We start from the raw sequence: 20,402 nt of genomic DNA on the forward strand, positions 1-20,402 counted from the left end.
ACTTGCCTTGTTTGCTCAGAAACCCCGCAAAGATTAAAAGTTGAAATTTTCATGAAAGCTGAGGACATCATTTTTTTCTTGCTTCAATATCAAAATAAAGATGCACTACTTAATAGCAAACACTTTTAAATGGTAAGTATGTCAATGCGCACATACCATTACGAAAAAACAAATAGAACTATTATTTTATCTTGATGCCATGAAATGCCATCAAAAACTTACCAGCCATCTGTTATTACATAGCAGAGCCCATTATACGGATTTTTGTCACTGCACATATTCAAAAGGATCTAAAAATGTTGGCTTTGTCTTTTAATTTTTCGATCATCTTGCCACTCGAGCTGATGTGAAATATGATGTACATTTTTGTTGATGAATGAGATTTTGCAAACATTATTTTCATGATAATACACTTTATAAATACAAGAAATCTCGATATTACAAAAAAATAAGAACACCATATGAAATGAATCAACCACACTCCTAAAAATGTCTTACAAAATTGATATTTGGTGCTCTTAGGGATAATTGATGAGATGTAGCTGTAGAAACATCAATGTTGAAATGGAACCATTATTGAGAGCAGCCGGGACTCAAATTTCCAAAAAATAAGAAGACTGAGCCTCGGTAAAATTAGATGGTTCTTATAAAAAGCAGAGTGTGAGTCCTAGGATGGAATCAAGATTAGGGTCGAGTCTTTATGTACATAAAGAAAAAGAGGAAAACCTCCTATTTTTTATACAATGGAAGGTCACTCAGGCTGGAGGGGGCCTTTGCTCCACCTCTCCCCGAAACTGGCCCTGTTTCTGCTCGTTGTTGTGGGAGGTTCTTTGTATTGTACGTAGCAATTTGGTACGATGAAACCGTGACATTACCCCCGGTTGCGTTACTCTGACTCATAACAAACTCGAAGAAATACTGCATGCAAGCGAACTTAGGATTGGGAACCAGAACTGAGATAAGTTGCATTTTCAAGGTGAAGTCAAAGGTGTTCGGATTTATTCTTCATCAGATAACACTGCTCTGGTCCAATAAACAGGACCTGCCTTGCTTCATTTACACACAACTGGTGCTACTAGGGCAGCCTGACTGATAATAGGCCGCTGGACAGAACACCCTCTTGCTTTCTGGCGTGTGGAGGAAAACGGGAAGTGTTGGTTCGCAGACTGCATCCCCTTCTGTGACTGCATAAATTTAGGACATCATTTGGATGTTTACACACACACTGACGGGCAGGAAATTTTATGCTGAATGGTGTAGTTGCCCTTGAAACAGAACAGGTAATTTGATCAATTTGATGTCGTGAACCAAAGCAAAGATAGGGAATCAAATCAGTAACGACGCGAGCAAAAGTTTCGAAAATATGAGTGGAAATGCTAAGAAATCATCCACTCACCCCCGAACGATTTTTCGGAATCAAAAGGAAGGTTTCATGGAAAAGAAAACAGGCCTTCTTAGTATGTGGAAAAGTAGATATTTTGTTTTGATGCATGATGTGTTGTGTTATTTTAAAAAGGAAGAGGAAAAAGAGTCCATGACACCGACTGGACGAATTTTTTTCAATGATATTGTGTCTATTGAGAAAATTGGGAAAAAAGGAAGGCCATACTGCATTTTCATAACTGAAGAGGAAAAGAGACATCTGATGAGCTGTTCCTCAGAGGAAGAAAGAGTAAACTGGATCGAATCTATCAAGCATGGTCAAGAACAACACAATAAACAGGAGAAATTTGACCCTGTTCGTCGCAAAAGTGCTAAAATTGGAAAAGATTTCAAAAGGGTGACTATACAAAAAGATGTTGGTGGGGGCATTGGTTGTACAATAAAAACTGTTGGCGGTGCAATATTTGTGAACAGAATCATTCCTGATGGCCCGGTGGCTGTCTCAGGAGTTTTGAGACCAGGTATGATATTTTTGCTCAATTTTTGAAACCAGGAAGAATGTTTTAAATTGATGCGATGTTTCATTTTTCATAATTCCTAAAATAAAAACGAGGGGGACCCAACCAGATGAGAATAGTTTCCGTGAACCAAAATCTGCTCAAACTTTGAAAACTTTGTGCATGGTAGTAAATTAGATCATCCTGCCCCATGTGTATTTTACTCCCAGAAATGATAAAAATATCCTTTACATGTTTGCTGTTATTTGGCATATGTGTGTACAAAAACCAGCCTCGTGTGTACACAAGCAAAAAGTAATGACGACCTAGACGATCTGCAACTCTGAGGGTCTTCAAATTCAAATTTCATTAAAAGCGTCAATTATTAAGACAGTTAAAGAAGAATCATGTGCAGCTGGATGAACCATTTTAAATAGAAATTGTGCGGCTGCAATCGCGGCTGATACTTGATGTGCGCAGGGGATTTATCCCCCACACAAGGCAAAAATTCCAATCTGGGCTTCAGGCAACTCTGTCATTTGGTCCTTAGCAGTTGTGGCTGTGAATGCATCCATTCTGTAACATCATGTCTGCAGCCATCCCAGGCCTTCACCTTGCTGCCCAGTGCTCCCCATTCTATCTACTCTGACTCTTTCAGATCCCCCATTCAGCTTCCTTAAGTTCTTAGCTCTGACTTCCTTCCTCCATTTCTCCTTCAACCACTGTTCTCGTCATGCTCCCTCCTGGTACAAGCTGTCCCATGTTCTTAAACTACCACCTCTTAACAGTCTTAACATATCATTTTGGCTCATGTTGGAGTTGTACTTTTGGCCTGTTTTTTGTGACAAGACCAGAAATGCCAGAAACGAGGGTGCAGGGGGCAACCACCCCTCTTCCCCTTTGATAGGTAGGGAAAATTGTGCCAAAGTGTTATTTTGATAAAAGTGACATTGGCATTTTGTGATTATCAAAGAGATTCCTATGAAATCATTACTGTAGCCTTATTCATGAGGACTTACCTTGAAACTTGTAAAAATAATATCTTGTGCCAGAAGTAAGCCCATTTTCAAGATGCCTACATAAGGTCAAAATAAAATGGCAGTTTAGTTACTAAATAATTTATAGAAGATGGGAATTATCAAATGCAAGAGTTTCTAAAAACATTTTGGTGTTTAAGCCAGGTTTTTTGAATATTTTAAATCTTTGGATGACTTATTGTATTCAATTTTTTAATTCAAGGTGATCAAATTGTGGACATAAATGGAATAAAAATAACTGGCTGTCCTGTTGAAAGGATAAAAGATGTGATAAAGGAAAGCCCAGAATACGTTGTTTGCACAGTGAAGCCGGTAACACATTATTCTAACAAGGAGGAAAATAGCCCAAATTTGACTAGGACTGCTTATGCCGAGCTAGACACAGATTATCTGCAGAAAAAGACAGAAGGTAACCACCAGGACAGTGAAGATGAGAAACATGACGGTACTAACAGGCCCCTTAATTATGCTGTCATCAATTTTCCTAGCTCTCCAGAACCCATGGAAGAAGGAGCAGAGAAAAGAGATACTTCTCCCAACTATGTAAACATGAGTGGTGAGAAACCTGGGCTACAGAATTATGCTGAACTTGATTTCTCAAGAAGATAAGCCTGCTTAAAAAATAGTTTTCATATGGTTTCCTATATGCCTCTTTTTATACAAAGTTAATCAAATGGGATGCAGATATTTCTGAAAGGCTCTAGGTATATAAATCCAATATTTTTAAGGCAATATTTTTGTAGGAAAACCTCTTTTTTCATGCAAAGATCTTCTTTTACCAATATTTGTAATTTCAACTGGATAATAATTGTAATAGAAGTTTCCTGACATCCAATATTTGTGAGGCAATATTTTTGTAGGAAAACCTCTTTTTTCATGCAAAGATCTTCTTTTACCAATATTTGTAATCTCAGCTGGATAATAATTGTAATAAAAGTTTCCTGACATCCAATATTTGTGAGGCAATATTTTGTAGGGAAACCTCTTTACAAATTCAAAGATAGTCTTTAACCAAAGTTTGTAGTTCAGCTGTATAATCATTCTAATAAAAGTTTTCTGACATAATTATCAGATAAGATTATCAGATTTTAAATCATTAGGATTTTCAAAATAAAATGCTGATGCAATGATACAACTTAAATGACAAATAAAGTGATTTGGTGTGTCTTGTCAAGTTATTAGTGAATTTTATTCAAGTAATTTTATTATTTAGAAATTAATGACCTTAAGTTTGCGATACTCATGTAGGAATCATAAATGTGATAATAAGGAATATATAACTGTAGAAAGGACTCTTGATTAAAAAGCTGTAAAATCTGAGCAAGGGGTATGTATTGAAGACTCAGTCAATTTAAAAAACTAGAACCCTGGCCAACAAGTCACCTATATATGCAAAACATGACCCAACATTTCTTGATAAAATTTGTTTGGCATTTTGGCCATTTCTTTATTTCGGCCAGGTTTTCAAACTTCTTCTAAGAATGCTATGCTCTAATTGTTTTGTCAAGTCAATGTGCCAAACCCACACATTTATAGGATGAAGGTTATTGGACAACATGAAGGAAAGGTCCTAAATGAAGCACTTTTGTAGTACATCAGATACAGCAATTGTAAAAGAAAATGATAAAAACATGACAATAAAAGCTTAAAAAAGGTGAGCTCCAAAATCTGATTTTGCCAGAACGTAGCTAAAAATTTCACAAGAACATCCTGTTTTGTCTCTTATTTAATATTTACTAATAGTGAGTATTCTACAGCAAAGTTATCATCCACAATTACTTTTCAATAATGCCCATGGATGCTTCATAGCAAGCAGATTAGATTAGTATGTTATTAAATTTGTTATTTTATAATGAGCATTAGATTTTACCCCTGATGGTATTTATGCAGTTTAATGTGTAATTTGACAGAAAGGGTGTAGTCTGAAAAAACGTGTGAATAATATGCAAACGATCATTTCTTAGTCTTGTTTATCGCTTTGGCTCTAATTTTGTTATCACTGGCCTACCACAAGAAGACACATTCCTCCCAAAGGAAAACTAGTGAGATTTAGATGAAACAAAATTATTTGGATTGCATAGAAAATATAAAAGGTTATTTAATGAATACCAAGGCATAGTGAAGGAAAGAAGCAGAATCGACTGAGAAAAGTATGGTAAATTGTCCTGTAAAGAACCTGAAAAGTACATATTTGTATAACAAGCAGCTGTAGGTCAGTTGGTAAAGCCTTCACTTTTAGAGCTGAGCAGGCTGGAATTCCACTGCTCTTCTTTCTGAGCTAGCTGAAGTGTCAGAATGGGTATCAAATTTTCAACTGCTCCATTAAAAAGACTTTCATGTGAATCACACTCAAGCCAGCTACAGCTGGAAAAATCGACTTGAAATTGAAAGTAAATCTCAAAGTTTTCAACAAGGAATAAACCTTGTAAATATATCAACTTTTTGTATTACAGAAAAACTGTGATAACAAGCCTGGTGATAAACGTCCTTGTTAAAAAATTTCCTAACTGAGTAGCCCCTCTTTAAAAAAACAAATGGTCTGGGCATTTTTCCATTCTATTAAATGGTCACTTTGGCATGAAAAAAAGAAGCTATATTTTAGATTTATAGAAAATTTACCCATATTTGACTTGGTTTCTTATTTGACTCTGAGCACTACCAACATGATTACACATTTTACCCACCCCCTACCAGTTGAAGCAAAATTTGCGGTCTCCCACCATATTTACTGCTTTCCCACCTCAAAAAATAAAGCTGGGCTTTTTACATAGGGGTGTAGTACCAGATTGGGGATTTTCATAGGCTCATTGTGCCACTGTTGCAAAGGATTGGCTTTACTCAGACCAGACTGTCGTAAAAATGTAACATGTGGTTGCTGGGTTAACATGAGGTGGAATTTATTTCAATTAAAGAGGAACACTATTTTGGTTAAGCCAGTCACATGTTGCATCATATCATATGTGAAGTCAGCCAGAAAGATTGTGTGAAACTGATATAATTAAAGAGCTAAATATAAATGCAAATATAAAGGTTCTTTCAACACAGACTGTTTGTTATCTAGGACCTTTAGAGCTACATATTTGCTATATTAGCATTTTAACGGTACAACTACAAAGTAGATTAAAATATACTAAGATCAGATCAAATGAATGTTACTCGTAATCTTGGGTTGATGTTGTTTTATCTAAGGGGTAGTGTAGGCATAGTTTTAGGGGCTGGAGTTACCTTACTGAATAAGTGAAATCCATCGTATTTCAGGTTATAATCGGCACCCACTAGATCCATGAGTGTAGATAAGAAGGTACACACCATTTGAGTCATGAGTCATGAGTTGGTCCGTTGAATCTTTACTTGCTTGGCAAAACTTAGGTGATCTGTAAATTCGCGTGACGGTAGGCGAAATCGGAACAATATTTTGCAATCTGTTTCTTCATCTTCAAATTTTGCTTCCGTGAGCAAGCTACGGAGGTTTTGTGCAGTTGCCCTCTATATGACCAACTATCACATTATTCAGTCTAGATATTTGGGCTCCATTTGGGGAGGAAGAAATGTGAATTGCCTTTAATATAATCTCTACCTAAAAGTGTGTTTTGAAAACTTTAATTCTTAGTTGCAATTACAAGTCCTTCTTACCGCGGAAAATCAAATATAAAGCTAAGGGTCCATTTATCAGAACTCCCGTAATGCCAAAAATTATGAACCCGAAGTAGGTGAATAGGTAGCCTCCAATAGTAGGAGAAATTGAACGAATCAGTGAGTGTGTTGCCATTGATAAACCTGAAATTTAAAGTAACACGCTTAACATCATTTGAAAACTTTTGGTTTTAAATCATTTAGCTATATCTGATTTCAAAGAAGACAACTAAATAAAGAAAATTTGCTTCAATGGAAAGTTATTGTAACAAAAGATTGTGCTTCAAGGCACGTAAAAGTACTACAGAACCAACGTAGGTTTATGTGCCATGAACCTGGAAAATCTGGGTACACTTTGAGTACTCTGAGCCATGTCATTAGAACTTTATCAAACGTTAAGTTCCATTCCTGAAGCATGCAAGTATATTTTTTGAAAGTCCAGCAGCCTTTTCTACTCCTCATAGTATGCAAGTGACGGACATTATATTCAGTTTTTCATCAACTAAACTTCAAATAAACTTGCTAGGCATGTTTTCGGGGATATAAAGGACAACAAGCAAGGACAACATGAAACGAAATGGAAGAAATGTAAATGGAAACATTTTGAAGCTTATTGAATTTGAAAAAAGATGTATCCGCAAACAATACATTCATCATTGGCCATCACCTGGACTATAACATGTAGAACCTACACAGAAGCCAAGAAAAGTTTAAACATAGCAAGCAAATAAGAAAACCCAGCTCACAATATTGGAATTTTCAAATCAGAAATCATTGAAGACCGAAAGTGGCTTTAGTCATCTGTCAATCAACTTTTGGCCAATCAATGAGTAGTGTTTAAGCGTTTGAGTTGTACCATGTCAGCAGTGCAACCTGCCTCATGAAGAAATCATATGATCAACTTTAATTCATCTTGAGTGGGCAGGTCTGCACAAAGAGATTACCTAAGGCCGTGAATGAGTTCTTGAAAAAAGCGGTACATACCCCTTACCGAAAAACAGAGGATTTTAGCTTTGTGGGCAGTCTTTTTGGCATACATTTTATGGGATGCTTTTGGCAATTTTGCCAAAACAGGGTCATGGTGCAAAATAGCTTTTCGCACACCCCATCACTTTTTTAGTCAAGTGCCCCCCTTCCTCTGGGGAACGCACATCTTTTCATTCTTAAAATTTCACAAACACAAAGGAAAGAAAAAAGACGTACATAAGGAATGGAAAATCCTACATCAATGTGATTAGAATATTATTCCTCAGTAATAAAGAGAGTTTAGGTTACTAATAGCTGCTCAACTAGCTGAGCAACGTTGCAAAACAACAAACTCACCTATTGCCGTTCCCGTATCGTGGCCCGGCACTATTTTTGTTATGCTGCTGGTGATAATTACTTGAAGTATCGATCCCCCAGTAACTAATGGTATCAAGGCCAAGCAAAATGTGTAGATGTTGTTAACCAGGATCTGAAAACGGACGATATACGGAAATAAAATATGTTGCCTAGAAATAGATGCTTGTGCTCTGATGTAGAACTTAGTTATCGCCTGTTGTTGGTGTACAATCACTGCTGAAAGTCTTGGAACAACAACGTCAGTTTTCAAAGGAAATTCAGCCACCCCACTTCTCCCCTTAGGAACAATGTTGATTTACTATAGAAGAAAGGAAAGGGTTATGGAGTACGCTTTTTTGTGTGCCTTGTGTGATATTTTTCTATACTTTCAACATTGTTTTGGGGGGAAGGGGGACGGAAGTAGTTGTATTCCGGAAGCACAGCGCAAAGTGTTGGGTGTTCCAAGTAATTTTGGCAGTGATTGTACCTAGCATGGTGGGTGTGACTGAAGGATATGTGTGTTAATTGCGATTCCTAGGTTAACATTGTTTGGTGAGAATGGCTTGTTTTGAAACGTTTGCTTTCTTTCCAAGCCAGATTTTTATGCTAGATAATGTCTCGAGAACAGTCAATTTGATGCACCCACCGGATGATACTGTAGCCACAAAAAACTTTTAAACCCACAAACTGGAAAGACTTTCGGAAAAATGTCTGCAAGGTTTCTTGTTTGGGAAAGCTTTCTAGCTTTCAGACATTGGCCTTCATACTTCAAGAAAACATTTGTTCAGCGCTGAACAAAGTAAAATGATCAGGAAAGGTAATAAAGAAGCGTAAAAAATAGAAATATTGGAGTTTTTTAATTGCTTTGAAGTATTTCTCTTCCTTTGATCGCGTTTTGCAATGTTTTTTTATTTTTCCTGGAATAAAATTCTCCATTGTTTGCATGCGTTTGATAACCACATAACTTGACAGCCAGTTGATGTTTTAATGGTATTGTTTTCAAATTACATGAATACCGAGAAACGGTGGTACGAAAACAATATCTATAAATGGATTGTAATTAAACACGGACCTGAAAATACAGATGAATATTTTCAAAAATCCATAAAACAAAATCATCTGGTATGAATCATTTACAATTACTTGTTATTTCAATACCGAAAATAAGCAATACCACTAACAGAAATTCGTTGTAACATCGTTTATGCATAGAATACATTTCCTATTCAAAGCATGCTGGAAAGTAGAACAAGTAAAGCTAACTGACAATATTGGCTAACTCAATCATTGCAAAACTTCGTCTGGTCCTTGGGCTTTCAACCATATCTTAGTTTAACTGTACTTTAGTGGAATATCATTGATCGTAACAATGCCAAAAAGAAGCCTAGGCCCGTACCATGCCAGTACCCCGTTTCTTGCAATCAAATGGTCCGCGCAACTCGTTCTTTGTTAAACGGGGGATGCCTCACTGTTAGAAGAGCTTTGTTTTTTTGTCTGGCTGGAAAGGACACTATGCGATACGAAAGGTGACTTGTGACAGAAATATTTTTAAAATGGCATATTTTTAAGTTTTTGCAACCACTCTGCAGGGACCAATGAACATAAAGGACACAAATACAACTGGAATTATTTTCAGAGCAAATAGTTGTGAGGGCTCTAAATAAAAACAATGGAAATTAGATTCTACACCATTGCAGGGACCAATGAACATAAAGTACACTAATACAACTGACATTATTTTCAGAGCAAATAGTTGTGTGGGCTCTAAATGAAAACAATGGAAATTAGATTCTACACCGGAAAAATAATTTGTTTGGCAATAATCTTTGCAGCAGGGTGATTTGCTTCAAATGCGATGGACACATCTTTCTTGCCCACTTTTTTGGACCTTTAAAAGTTTAAAGAATCAGATTTTCACTTGTTTTCATGGCATTGTATAGCAGATCAAAACATTCCATCAAAAGGATCCCTGACTCGATTCTAAACGTCATTTCAGATGCCGTAATAAAAAAGTCTAAAATGACCCAGCTTCCAAGCAATATTTTGTTTGGCGTATGAAATCAGGCGAAAGTAAACATACCAACATTAAATAGGCAAAAGCGACCAGAAATATCGACCAATTCATCAACAGCGTGTCTTTGTATCGCTTTGTTAATAACCCAACACCAATTCCTTGAATTACCTGAAATAAACATATATTTCATTGATAAAAAAGCACCGGGAAATAAAATATTCGATTGTAGACCTGTTTCGTCCAATATCAAGGCTCATAAATACAGCTAAGATTAATATCCTTTCTTTATTATTTTATCTTAAGTAGGTGGGATATATACTTAGACTAAAGCTTATTAGAGTTAGCTTTCTTAAATAAACATCGTACTATATATTCCGGACATTTATCGCTCGAAAGATCAATAGTACAATGGCACGATAAAAACTCTGTGAACTTTTTCTTGTCTCGAATATTTTAAAGTTGGGAAGCATTTTAGTTTGTTGGGAATACGTGCAGTTCCATATTTGGCTATATCTATAGGATACAATATCAAATTCACAAATTTTGTAACGTGGCTCCGTTGTTTTAAACTTAGGGTTTCTTACCTTATGTGGGTATTTACCATTGAAAAACATTCTATTCAAAGAATATGGATTTAAACTGTTAAATGTTGGATTTGTCCATCTCAAAACATGGTAAATTTTCTATGAAAGTTGATAGCTACATTCTTTATCAAAAGTTGTCTAACATTTCATTGACATCTTTCAAAAACGATTGAATGTGGACATGAAGCTGCTACAGGGCAGATCATTCGGCTTTCAGAGGCGGTGAAAATGGGAGGTAGTATTGAAAGGAAAAAGATCCACATGAGACTCGAACTGTTTTTTAAGAAACGTCACCAAGTGAGACACAAAGCAGTTCTTTTAGAGGCTTTAGCAGACTATGGGCAAGTAAAGTTAACCCTGTCTGCCTCCCATTTTATGCAACTGACAAAGGGCAAAAATAACACTGTCTTAAACCAAAGGAACCGTGTAGGACGGTTACCAACAGTCTTAGCAAGTGGTCTGACTAATTACTATTATAGGTCCTGTGGTCATTTAACTGTATTTTTCGTGGGCAAATAATTTCCAAATAGGCTGTGGATGGAAACTACAAAATTCTTTGCAGCCAGTAAAAAATCAAAATAATCTGCAAGACTAGCAAGAATTACTGCCTATTTTCCAACAATTGGCATTCATCTTTTGAGCTAGCATTCGTAAGCCGATTCACGTGAGAGAAGAGCCAAGATTGCGATAAATTACCTCCTCAGTTGCATGGAAAATAAACCTTATATAAGTGCTTAATTTGTTTTCATATTCATCATTAAATTTAAAGCTGCTACAAAATTTTATGGTGATAATCGTCTTAAAGAATGCGGGCAGAAAAACTCCTTATTTCTTTAGCGGGTGTGAATATTTTGTGGATGGGCAATAAATGCTGGAACACTACCGCTGGGATGAGATGATATCCAGGGCCATTCATTCTGTTCCAAAGTTTACTAATCATAACATAAGGGCTCCTTTAATCAAACAATTTCATATTTTGCTTCTCTATAATCTACACAATGCACTTGTTCTAATCGAAATCTCAACAAATTGCGCCGAGATACATTCGCATACAACTAAGGCATGCATTCGCCGAACCCAAGGCTCTTCATTTCTTGGTACCTGACCACGTGACTTGCCTCACTGAAAAATTGCAAATGAAAAAAGCTGAGATCAGTTGCTTTCCTTTCAAAGCTTGATTCTCAACTCTCATAGCCAGAAAAAGCAGCAATCTTCCATTGCCATGATAAATTATTGGTTGATACAACCACCCAATTTATTTTTTAGCGAAAGTTTGCATTAAAAGAGGGGAAAAACAACTATTTCAAATCAGGGAAGACGTTCAGCTGCAGCATCACTGAAAAAGTGCTGGCTAAGTGTGAAAGCTTTTTATGTAAAAATTGCAACAACTATACCAATTTACTTACTATTCCAAGTATGCCAACATAGGACAAAACAAATCCATTTTCTCGTGGGCCAAGCTTGAAATACTCCATTGCAACTATTGAAAACATTGACTGGAAGATACCAAATGGGATTCCACAAATACACTTGATTGCAAGGAGGTATCCTACATTTGGGAGACTTAAAATTCGTAGTATTTTCTTGACATTGAAAATGGAAGAATCTTCTTTCGTTTCGTCTGAAAAGGGCAAAATATCGAGTTTTAAGGAAAATAATAAGAGTTTAAGTAATGTGGTATGACTGCATAAGTATACTATAATCAGAAATAGCTATACCCTTAATGGTTGTTGGCACATCTATAGGAAAAGATAAATACTTAAATACAATAAATACTTGTAGGTATACAGGGCATGGTACTTATCATGGTAAACTACAAAACTATTTGCTAAGTCTCGAGACATTATGTCAGGGGTCCAGCACAAAGGGAATCTGACAAGCAGCTTGCCATTAGAAGAATTGTCAACAGTATACAAATAGTTGTAACAATCAAAATAATTGGGCTTTGTCAATGACCTATATGCTCAGATTATACAGAAAAGCCTAAAATGGTGTGTGGCGAATGAAGAAACTGTCGCGAAAGCAAAATGAGAGAAATGTTGAAAGAATAGTGGGGAGAGGTGAAAAGGCAGGTTTCTGAATTATAAGCATTGTGTTTCTATCTCAATATTGGAGTTACACAGTGGATGAGATAAAGCAATCAAGTACATTAAACAAATTAGCTACAAATATGCTTTTTTAAGTATGGTATAGAAACTTAAAAAAAAACGGCGCGAAAATTACTTTCACAACTAACCATCTTTGATATTTTTTTTGTCTGGTTTCTTGACAATATCTTTTGTATTTCTTGGTATAAGAGCAAGGACTAGGAAGACGCTGAGCAACGATCCTATAGCTGCGGTGGCAGCAGCCGTTTGTTCATTTGCTGCTGAGGTTATAAGGCCTCCCAAGAACGGGCCAATAATCATCCCTACTCCATATGATATGCCCAGTTTGCCAAGGGCAGCTGCTCTTTCTAAGGATAACAGGGGCAGAGTCAGTAACAAGGAGTCAGTCTGTAGGTGTGATTAAATTGATCAACGATTTTTGCACGGTGGGTCATGGCTTTTCACTAAAAAGTCTTTTGGTTGACAATAAAAGTCATTGGCAACCAATATCAACCAAAATTTCATAACAACAAAAGTAACAAGCCATGTTATCCAAAAAAATTACAACAAGCTAAGTTTTGTTAGTTTATTGCATTCTTCTTGAAACACTTAAATATTAGCTTAATCTATTTTCAATAGTCGGATACATTTTATTACAGGAATCATGCCTCTTAATAGTTTAGTGTATCATTCTTGTTTGGTTGTCCCCAAGCACAGATGGTCCTTTCCGAGCTAGGTATGTTTGGAAACTATTTTGAAATTATTCCTTTAACATTGCATGTTTGGAAAGTATTTAAGAACAACTGCATGCAACAAGGTTAGACAGATCTGAGAAGAAGATATTTGCAAATGATGTTTTCTAATTATTGTATAATGATACATACCTTCATGAAGGCTTACATCAGTAATAACCATTTGTGACCCTGTTAAAAAAATATGAATCCAAAGGTAAGGATATCTCTAAAATCAAGAACTGAAGTTTACTTTTGACTCAAGTGTAACCTAACACCTCCCGAATTTATACTACATTAGAGCCAACAGCAAACACCTTAGAAAAGCCACTTTTTTGGAAAGTCTGGGGATCTGCACCAGTGGCGTAGTGTAGTGTGAGCTGTTGACGTGGGTATCAGCGCTGGGTATGGCCAGCAGGCAACACCCCTGTGGTTGACCAGGGTGGGGCTGTAGAAGAGGGGGGCTCAGTCCCTTCTACTTTTCGAAGGGAGGCTGCACCGCTTCCTCCTTTTTCTGGGTAATTCTAAAATATCATGGCTAATTTCTGCCATGGTCAAATATTTGATTGAGCCAATCTATTACTTTTTGACATTTGCATTCATACATTTGTTTGAATACCTACAGTCAATATATACATTCGTTTAATACCTACAGTCAAGGCTGAGGGCAGAAGAGGGGTCGGGGTGGGGCCTTGTTTTGTGTCGTTTTAACCTTGCTGTTAAAAGTGCTAGCATTGGAAATGATGCTAAGAGTCCCCGCAATAAATTATAGATTATTGGTGGTATCGACTCTGCCTATAGTGCGCATATAAATCTACAAAACTTAATGACTGTACGAATAATATACTTCTATTGCAGTGTTCTCTAGGCAGGACTTCTATAATCTATCCTGCCCCCCCCCCCCCCTATCATGTCATGTTCATATTCGAGTTGATTAGAGAATGATTTCTAAACTAAACAACAATCCCATATACTTTATAATGATTTAATGTTGCCAGATATATGAATAATTGATAAACCATATCAAGGCAAAATGGGTACCCTGACAAGGCAGATCCCCGTATGCCCCCATACTATAACTCTATTTGAGTGCCCTTCCCTTCAGTTTTAGTACTAAGGTTGAAATGATGAAAAATAGCATTTACAATTTTACATTTTGCTTTTCTATAATCTACACGATGCACTTGTTCTTATCCAAATCTCCACAAATTGCGTCGAGATGTCCAAATCCAAATCTCCACAAATGGCAGCAATCTTCCATTACCATGATAGATTACTAGTTGATACAACCACCCAATTTACTTTCTAGCAAAAGTTTGCATCAAAAGCGGGAATAAACAACTGTTTTGAATCAGGGAATGCTGTCAGAATTCCGTATTCCCGGAAACGAGATGTGCTGCAAACAAAGGTTACTAACCAGAATCCACTGATCTCAATAGAAAGTGTTCTTTAGAAACAGGGATACAAAGTACTCATAAAGATATGGAAGTACTAGAATCTAGGGTATACTCATTGAACTGCAATGGGTGGTGGAGCAAGGATGCAACAAATTGGATTTTATTTACTTATGAAAGCAGCTGTTTTCTTTCAAAAACACCTGCCTTTTGGGAGGGTGAGGTGACATCCAAACAAGGACATGCAACTTCTCAGAATATATAAATAATTAGAGACAAAATGTAAGTAGTTGCTAGAAGATTGTAATTTCTGTAAATTTATCTTTTCCCGTCCCTTCCTTTAATAGCCTTCCATGTTTTTTCAAGATAAGAAATCTTAATTCTACTGTCAAAACACAAGAATAACTTAGCATTTTGGAAGTTACAAGTTAAAGAGACTGATTTTATTTTAAATATTTCCTTGATGCGTGTGAATATGCCAAAAATTTAAGAAACATAAATTTGACAGTTCATTATACTTCTTGACAAAAATGCTGATAATTCTATCTAAAAAAATAATTTGTTCACCTTGCATACTATGCATTCCCACAGAAGGGATTCTAGACAGAAACAGCAAAGGTATTGAGTTGGCAATTGCAAGCAAGGAATAAGCCATTGATGAGGCAATGAAAGCTAGCAAAAGAGCTGCTTTGCCTCCAAATATATCACCAAATCGTCCATAAAATGGCCCACCACAAAGCTGAACAACAGCAAATGTTGTTTGTAGATAACCAAAAACGACTGGATCAACACCAAGTTTCTTTGTCAAATACTAAAAAGACAATAATATCACTTCTCATATTTCTACTCATTGAAAATAAGTTCATGAAGAATTTCTGCATATGTAGAATGATTAAAAATGGTGATGCCAGAGCTTTTCAACTCAGGAGGAGAGTATCATCTAGAGAAACTCAATCTACTCACAAAATGCACATAGCAAAGTGGTATATAAATGTTCTCTAATTTAGTTATAGAGAGCAACTTTTTCAACTTGTGACAATCAGATGGTTCTGATGCTGACCAACACAAGTTAATGTTTTTTATGAATACTATTCCAATTCATGAGCATTTCAAAATTTCAAAGAAAACGTTGTTTAGCAAAATTGCAAAAAAGGTGATATTTTAAAATTTTCCAGTACACAAAAAAATTTATGTGCAGCCCTATCTTCTTATGTGCATTAGACAAACCTCTGAAAACAATCTTGCGTGTGCACACTCTGCAGACTTGATGGATGATCTGAGCGTAAAGTATCCCCATGAGTAGTTTTGGGGCTGTTGTATTTCAAAGACAGAGACAGTGGCAATTGCAATTAACTGCAATTTGTGTAGTGAGATGAGCATTATGATAGAGCTATAACTCCGTTCTCCCTGAAATAAACTTATTCAATATGTCTGCTGCAAGAATGGGGTAAAAATTACTAGACGTACCATTTGGCAGATAGGATAAGGTAGCTTACCGGCATTACACCTATCTGGATCCAGAAGCATGTTGCATAAAGAGCCACGTTTAAGTGGGTCGCCATTACGGTCCTCATCTTCGATTCACAGCATTTTTTTAACACTGTTTCTTTATCTTTTTCCCCGCCCATACCAGAGTTATCTTGAAGTAGGGCCTCCTCCTCAGCCCTCCCCTCTCGGTCCCCAGAAGACGTATCTCTATCTTTATCTTCGTTTACATCCAGATCATTTTGATCTGAAGATTTTTGCATTCTCCTCATTGCGAAGATCTTATTTTTGAATGATTCACCACCACATGGACAGGACACGTACCAGTTGTGTTTTCATTTAGCTGTTAGCTGTTACTGTTATTGAATTGAATGGGCCGAAAATGCGAACGCATGCGCCTCAAGGACACTCACTGGACAACTTTATCTCAAACAGGACCCCTTTAAGTCAGTTCTGGGCACTACACTACACAAGGATCAACATCGACAAAGATATATCACAAAAGCTAGAAATGTAAAATTCAAAGGCCTTCCCCCGGACGAAAATTTTGGCTTGGAAGTAACTCTATAAAAAACTGTCTAAAAAATTGATGGCTACACCTTTTTTGTTAATAAGATTGTTATGAAAATTTTTCCAGCCTCTATATTCTTGAGAAATTTTAGCTTTGAGCCTAAATATATTTTTAGGGTATTTTTGTTTTTTAGGATCTACTGTTTTTGAAAGTCCTCTTTTTGAAAAAATGAGATGTGTCAGGCATGCGATTCTCTGTACCCTAGGCTCTGATACCCATAGGCACTGCGGAGAAGGGGTACTGGAGGGGGGCTTTAGCCCCTCTATTCGTCAAAAGAGCAAAATATTAAGAAATGAGCCTACAGTCAGTCAAGCCTGCCTAAGTTCAGTTCAAGCCCCCTCCCTCCCTCCCTCAGCCCCCCCCCCACATTTTTAGGCCCTCTACTTTTCTCAACGTTCCGCGGTGCCTGACCAAGAGTAGATTCTCTGTTGTAAACATGGCAAATCAGGCGATCAGGCAACTTCTTCAAAATGGGACACAAATATGAGAGCAGAGGCTGATCACTATCCTTAAAACATACTTCAAAAAGTTTTGATGATTAAAAAGTTCTTATATTCTTATAAAATTAAAAGTGTATATCTATTTACGTTGCTATCTAGATGTAATACTTTGTTCAAATCATCAGCACAATATAGAATACCTGTCTGGGGTAATAGCTTTGGCCTCACATCTAGACTGCAACAAATGCTTTTCGAGCTATTTCACACCATCCTTCCTATCCCCTTTTCATCCAATTGTCCGAAAACCTTTAAAGATAGAGCTTCTAAAGCCTTTGAACATTTTTTTAACTGAGATGACTAGCATTTGTTTGTGGAGATATTAGTCCTTTCCAAATGCAGGTATCGTCAGTGATGTGCCTAGACAATTTTGCTTGGGGGGCGTTCAGATAACAAATTGACCAACTTTACTTTCTTGACCGACTATTTTTCAATAGGAAATATATTAGCAATGAAATAAATAATCATTTATACGCTTAATGATAACAAAGACTATATATGAATATACAAGGAAATCAGGTTTGTGGATTTTGCGTTTCTAGCGTACTAATATTTCTGGATTTTGCGTTTTTAGGTGAATCCACGAGCATCTTTTGCGAAAACCAATTTTTGGTTAATCTGCAAACATTAACTAACAGCTTCTTTTCAACTCTTCATAACAATGATTTCAGTTTACAAAATTTCCGCTAATCTATAGGATTTTATAAGGCTTGCATGGCAGCAGGGCTGGAGGGCCGCTGACAGGTTTCAAAGGCTCTGGGGCAACACGGAAAGACGAGGCCCCTGCGAGCGGAGCGAGCAAACAATTTTTGTGACCACACCTTTCAGATTAGCTTAAAATACATCTCAGAAAATTTCTTGCAGTCATTTTTCGCAGTCATTTCTTGTAGGCATTTCTTATAGTCGTTAGCTTGCTACTTATAGCATGCTATTTGCAATACACTCTTTTTTGTACGGACCAGTAAACTTAAGTTCAGGCTGACTGAAAATCTGAGGCTGGATTGCTGGCGTTTTAACTCTAGGGAGTTGTTCAGGCATCAATTGCCAACAAAGTGAGTGAGGCAACCTTTATTTGCAGAAAAAGCACCCACACATGGTTGAAAGTCCTCGTTTTTGAGATAAAAAGTTTTTTATAATTGCATTTTACAGTAGCTCAGTCTCAACTCGTTCTTAATTTGTTCTTAACTCTTGACCAAGTTTGAGACTCATGTTCTTATAAAATTGCTCTTATAAAAAAAGAAAGCGGACTACGATCAACCACGAAGAACAAAATAATTGAATTATAGGTTAAAATCTGGCCGTGGCCCCCTCAGCTTTCAAAATTTGACGGATTGTCGGAAACATCTTTGTTTTGTCGGAAAATTCCCAAATTTGAGCAGTGGGTAATTCTCAAACTTTCAGCGACATCAATTACTTGGACTAAAGTACTTACCGTGATTTCGAGGAGCAATTTACATTTTTAAAGAAAATACTAGTTTCCAAAAATCAAAATGATTTGCTGCTCGGATATTGTCAGCTAAAATCCGAATTTGCAAGGCCCAAACTTGGCTATCGAAATTGGTCAAGATTGGTAATAATTTAAGACCCTGTTTACACGGGATCGGATCTGAAAAATTTGCCTTTACACGGGATCGGATCCGTACGCGTATGGATCCAAATTGCGCAGATTTATGTGCTCACTCCAATATTGAAATTTTGGTGGCAATTTTTCAACCTTAGACAGGAGAAAATAATTGGTCCTTTTTAGCGATTGAAGCTATTGTATCTACCTTCATATTTTTGTCTTTTTGTTTCTAAATAAGATGCTCCTTGGATTTGTTTATTTTGTTTTCAAGCACAATTTATCAACCTCCTTATTCATTTTTATAAAGCAGACACTTTGATAAATAAATTTTATTGCTGAGGATAAACCAAGTCGAAAGATTCGAAACAATATATTTCCTACAAAGTACTTCGAAGTTGACATCTTCCGCCAAATTTTGTATCCGTCCCTGTTTCGATCCGATCCCAACCATTTACACGAGACCTTTTTGGGATCGGACCCAAATGGGACCATCTTCAAAAGCATTCCAAACAGGTACGGATAGCAGATCCAAATGCGATCGGATCCGCCAGGTCCCGTGTAAACGCAAAGCCAATCCGTACCACTTTGGGTACGGATCCGTTTGGATCCGATCCCGTGTAAACAGGCCTTAGGTTTTTAATTGATATTGAAGACCGGGACAGTGCCAATTTTGTGCTTGAAAATTTTGTCCCAGATTTGAAAATTTATGCAAGTTATGTTGCATAAGGTAAAATAAGAAAAGAGACGATCAAAACCATCGCTTTCCTCCAGTGGATATTTAATTTTAAGAATAAGATTTTATCGTTAAAATTTGTTTCAAAGAATGCAACATCCTGCGAATTTGAAGCATTAGATAATAAAATGCTTCTCTTCGGCGGCAACCATGGTAGCATTAGTTATGGCTTGCCTAATCGTGTTCAAAGAAACATTTAGTTATGGCTTGCCTTATCGTGTTCTTTCGCACCCTGATTCTGACGTTTTATGCTCTGAGGAGTGTCAGACGAAAAAGCGAAAATCACAACTGGTGGAGGACCCGGGCACAGTTGTGGTAGGTCGTAACGGTAGAGCGTTGAGAAAACAGAACACCACTTTCTTCTGTATTCAAATCAAAATCAAAACTCCTCTTATTTCCAATCTCTCGATTTATATGCTTCTATTAATTATAATTGACATGTCACGTGATTGCAGTTTACAATATAATTGGTCCTGTTAAAATAGAGGATTGAAAACCATGATCGTCAACATCCAGGAGGAACAAGCCCCTTCGAAGAAGACGACAGATGAAATGATCCATCCTCGAGCTATACACCTTTTATAAAAACCAGTAAACTAATGTTCAGGCTGGCTGGGATCAGATCGAAACAGGTACGGATACAAAATTAGGCGAAAGATGTCCACTTCGAGGTACTTTGTAAGAAATATATTGTCTCGAATCGTTCGACTTGGTTTATCCTCAGTAATAAAAATGTTTGAAAAATGCAAATTTTGTAGGCTTTTCTTCGACAACATGAAATGTTGAAAGTTCATAGGCCCCAAAAAACAGGAACTGGTTTTATAATGACCAAATTCACTAATATAGAGCTAATTATAAGAAATATTCTT

At 36.7% G+C, this 20,402-nt stretch overlaps 2 protein-coding genes across 2 annotated transcripts; one reads left to right on the top strand and one right to left on the bottom strand.

Annotated features, from left to right (window-relative positions):
* Positions 1-781: 781 nt before the first annotated feature.
* LOC135689934 (uncharacterized) lies at positions 782-9,047 on the top strand. The gene is made up of 2 exons (XM_065207301.2): positions 782-1,904; positions 3,120-9,047. The coding sequence occupies exons 1-2, from the start codon at positions 1,364-1,366 to the stop codon at positions 3,524-3,526; spliced, it is 948 nt and encodes a 315-aa protein (XP_065063373.1). The 5' UTR covers positions 782-1,363; the 3' UTR covers positions 3,527-9,047.
* Positions 5,913-16,547, bottom strand: LOC135689933 (solute carrier family 22 member 18). The gene is made up of 8 exons (XM_065207300.2): positions 16,180-16,547; positions 15,251-15,494; positions 13,443-13,481; positions 12,708-12,926; positions 11,878-12,092; positions 9,954-10,055; positions 7,874-8,006; positions 5,913-6,694 (listed from the first exon to the last, which is right to left on the bottom strand). Exons 1-8 carry the CDS (start codon positions 16,438-16,440, stop codon positions 6,534-6,536), a joined length of 1,374 nt encoding a protein of 457 aa, XP_065063372.2. The 5' UTR covers positions 16,441-16,547; the 3' UTR covers positions 5,913-6,533.
* Positions 16,548-20,402: the final 3,855 nt, after the last annotated feature.

This window comes from Rhopilema esculentum, chromosome 5 (genome assembly GCF_057945365.1).
Source record: "Rhopilema esculentum isolate cy_ngs chromosome 5, ASM5794536v1, whole genome shotgun sequence".
In the NCBI taxonomy this organism is placed as follows: Eukaryota; Metazoa; Cnidaria; class Scyphozoa; order Rhizostomeae; family Rhizostomatidae; genus Rhopilema; species Rhopilema esculentum.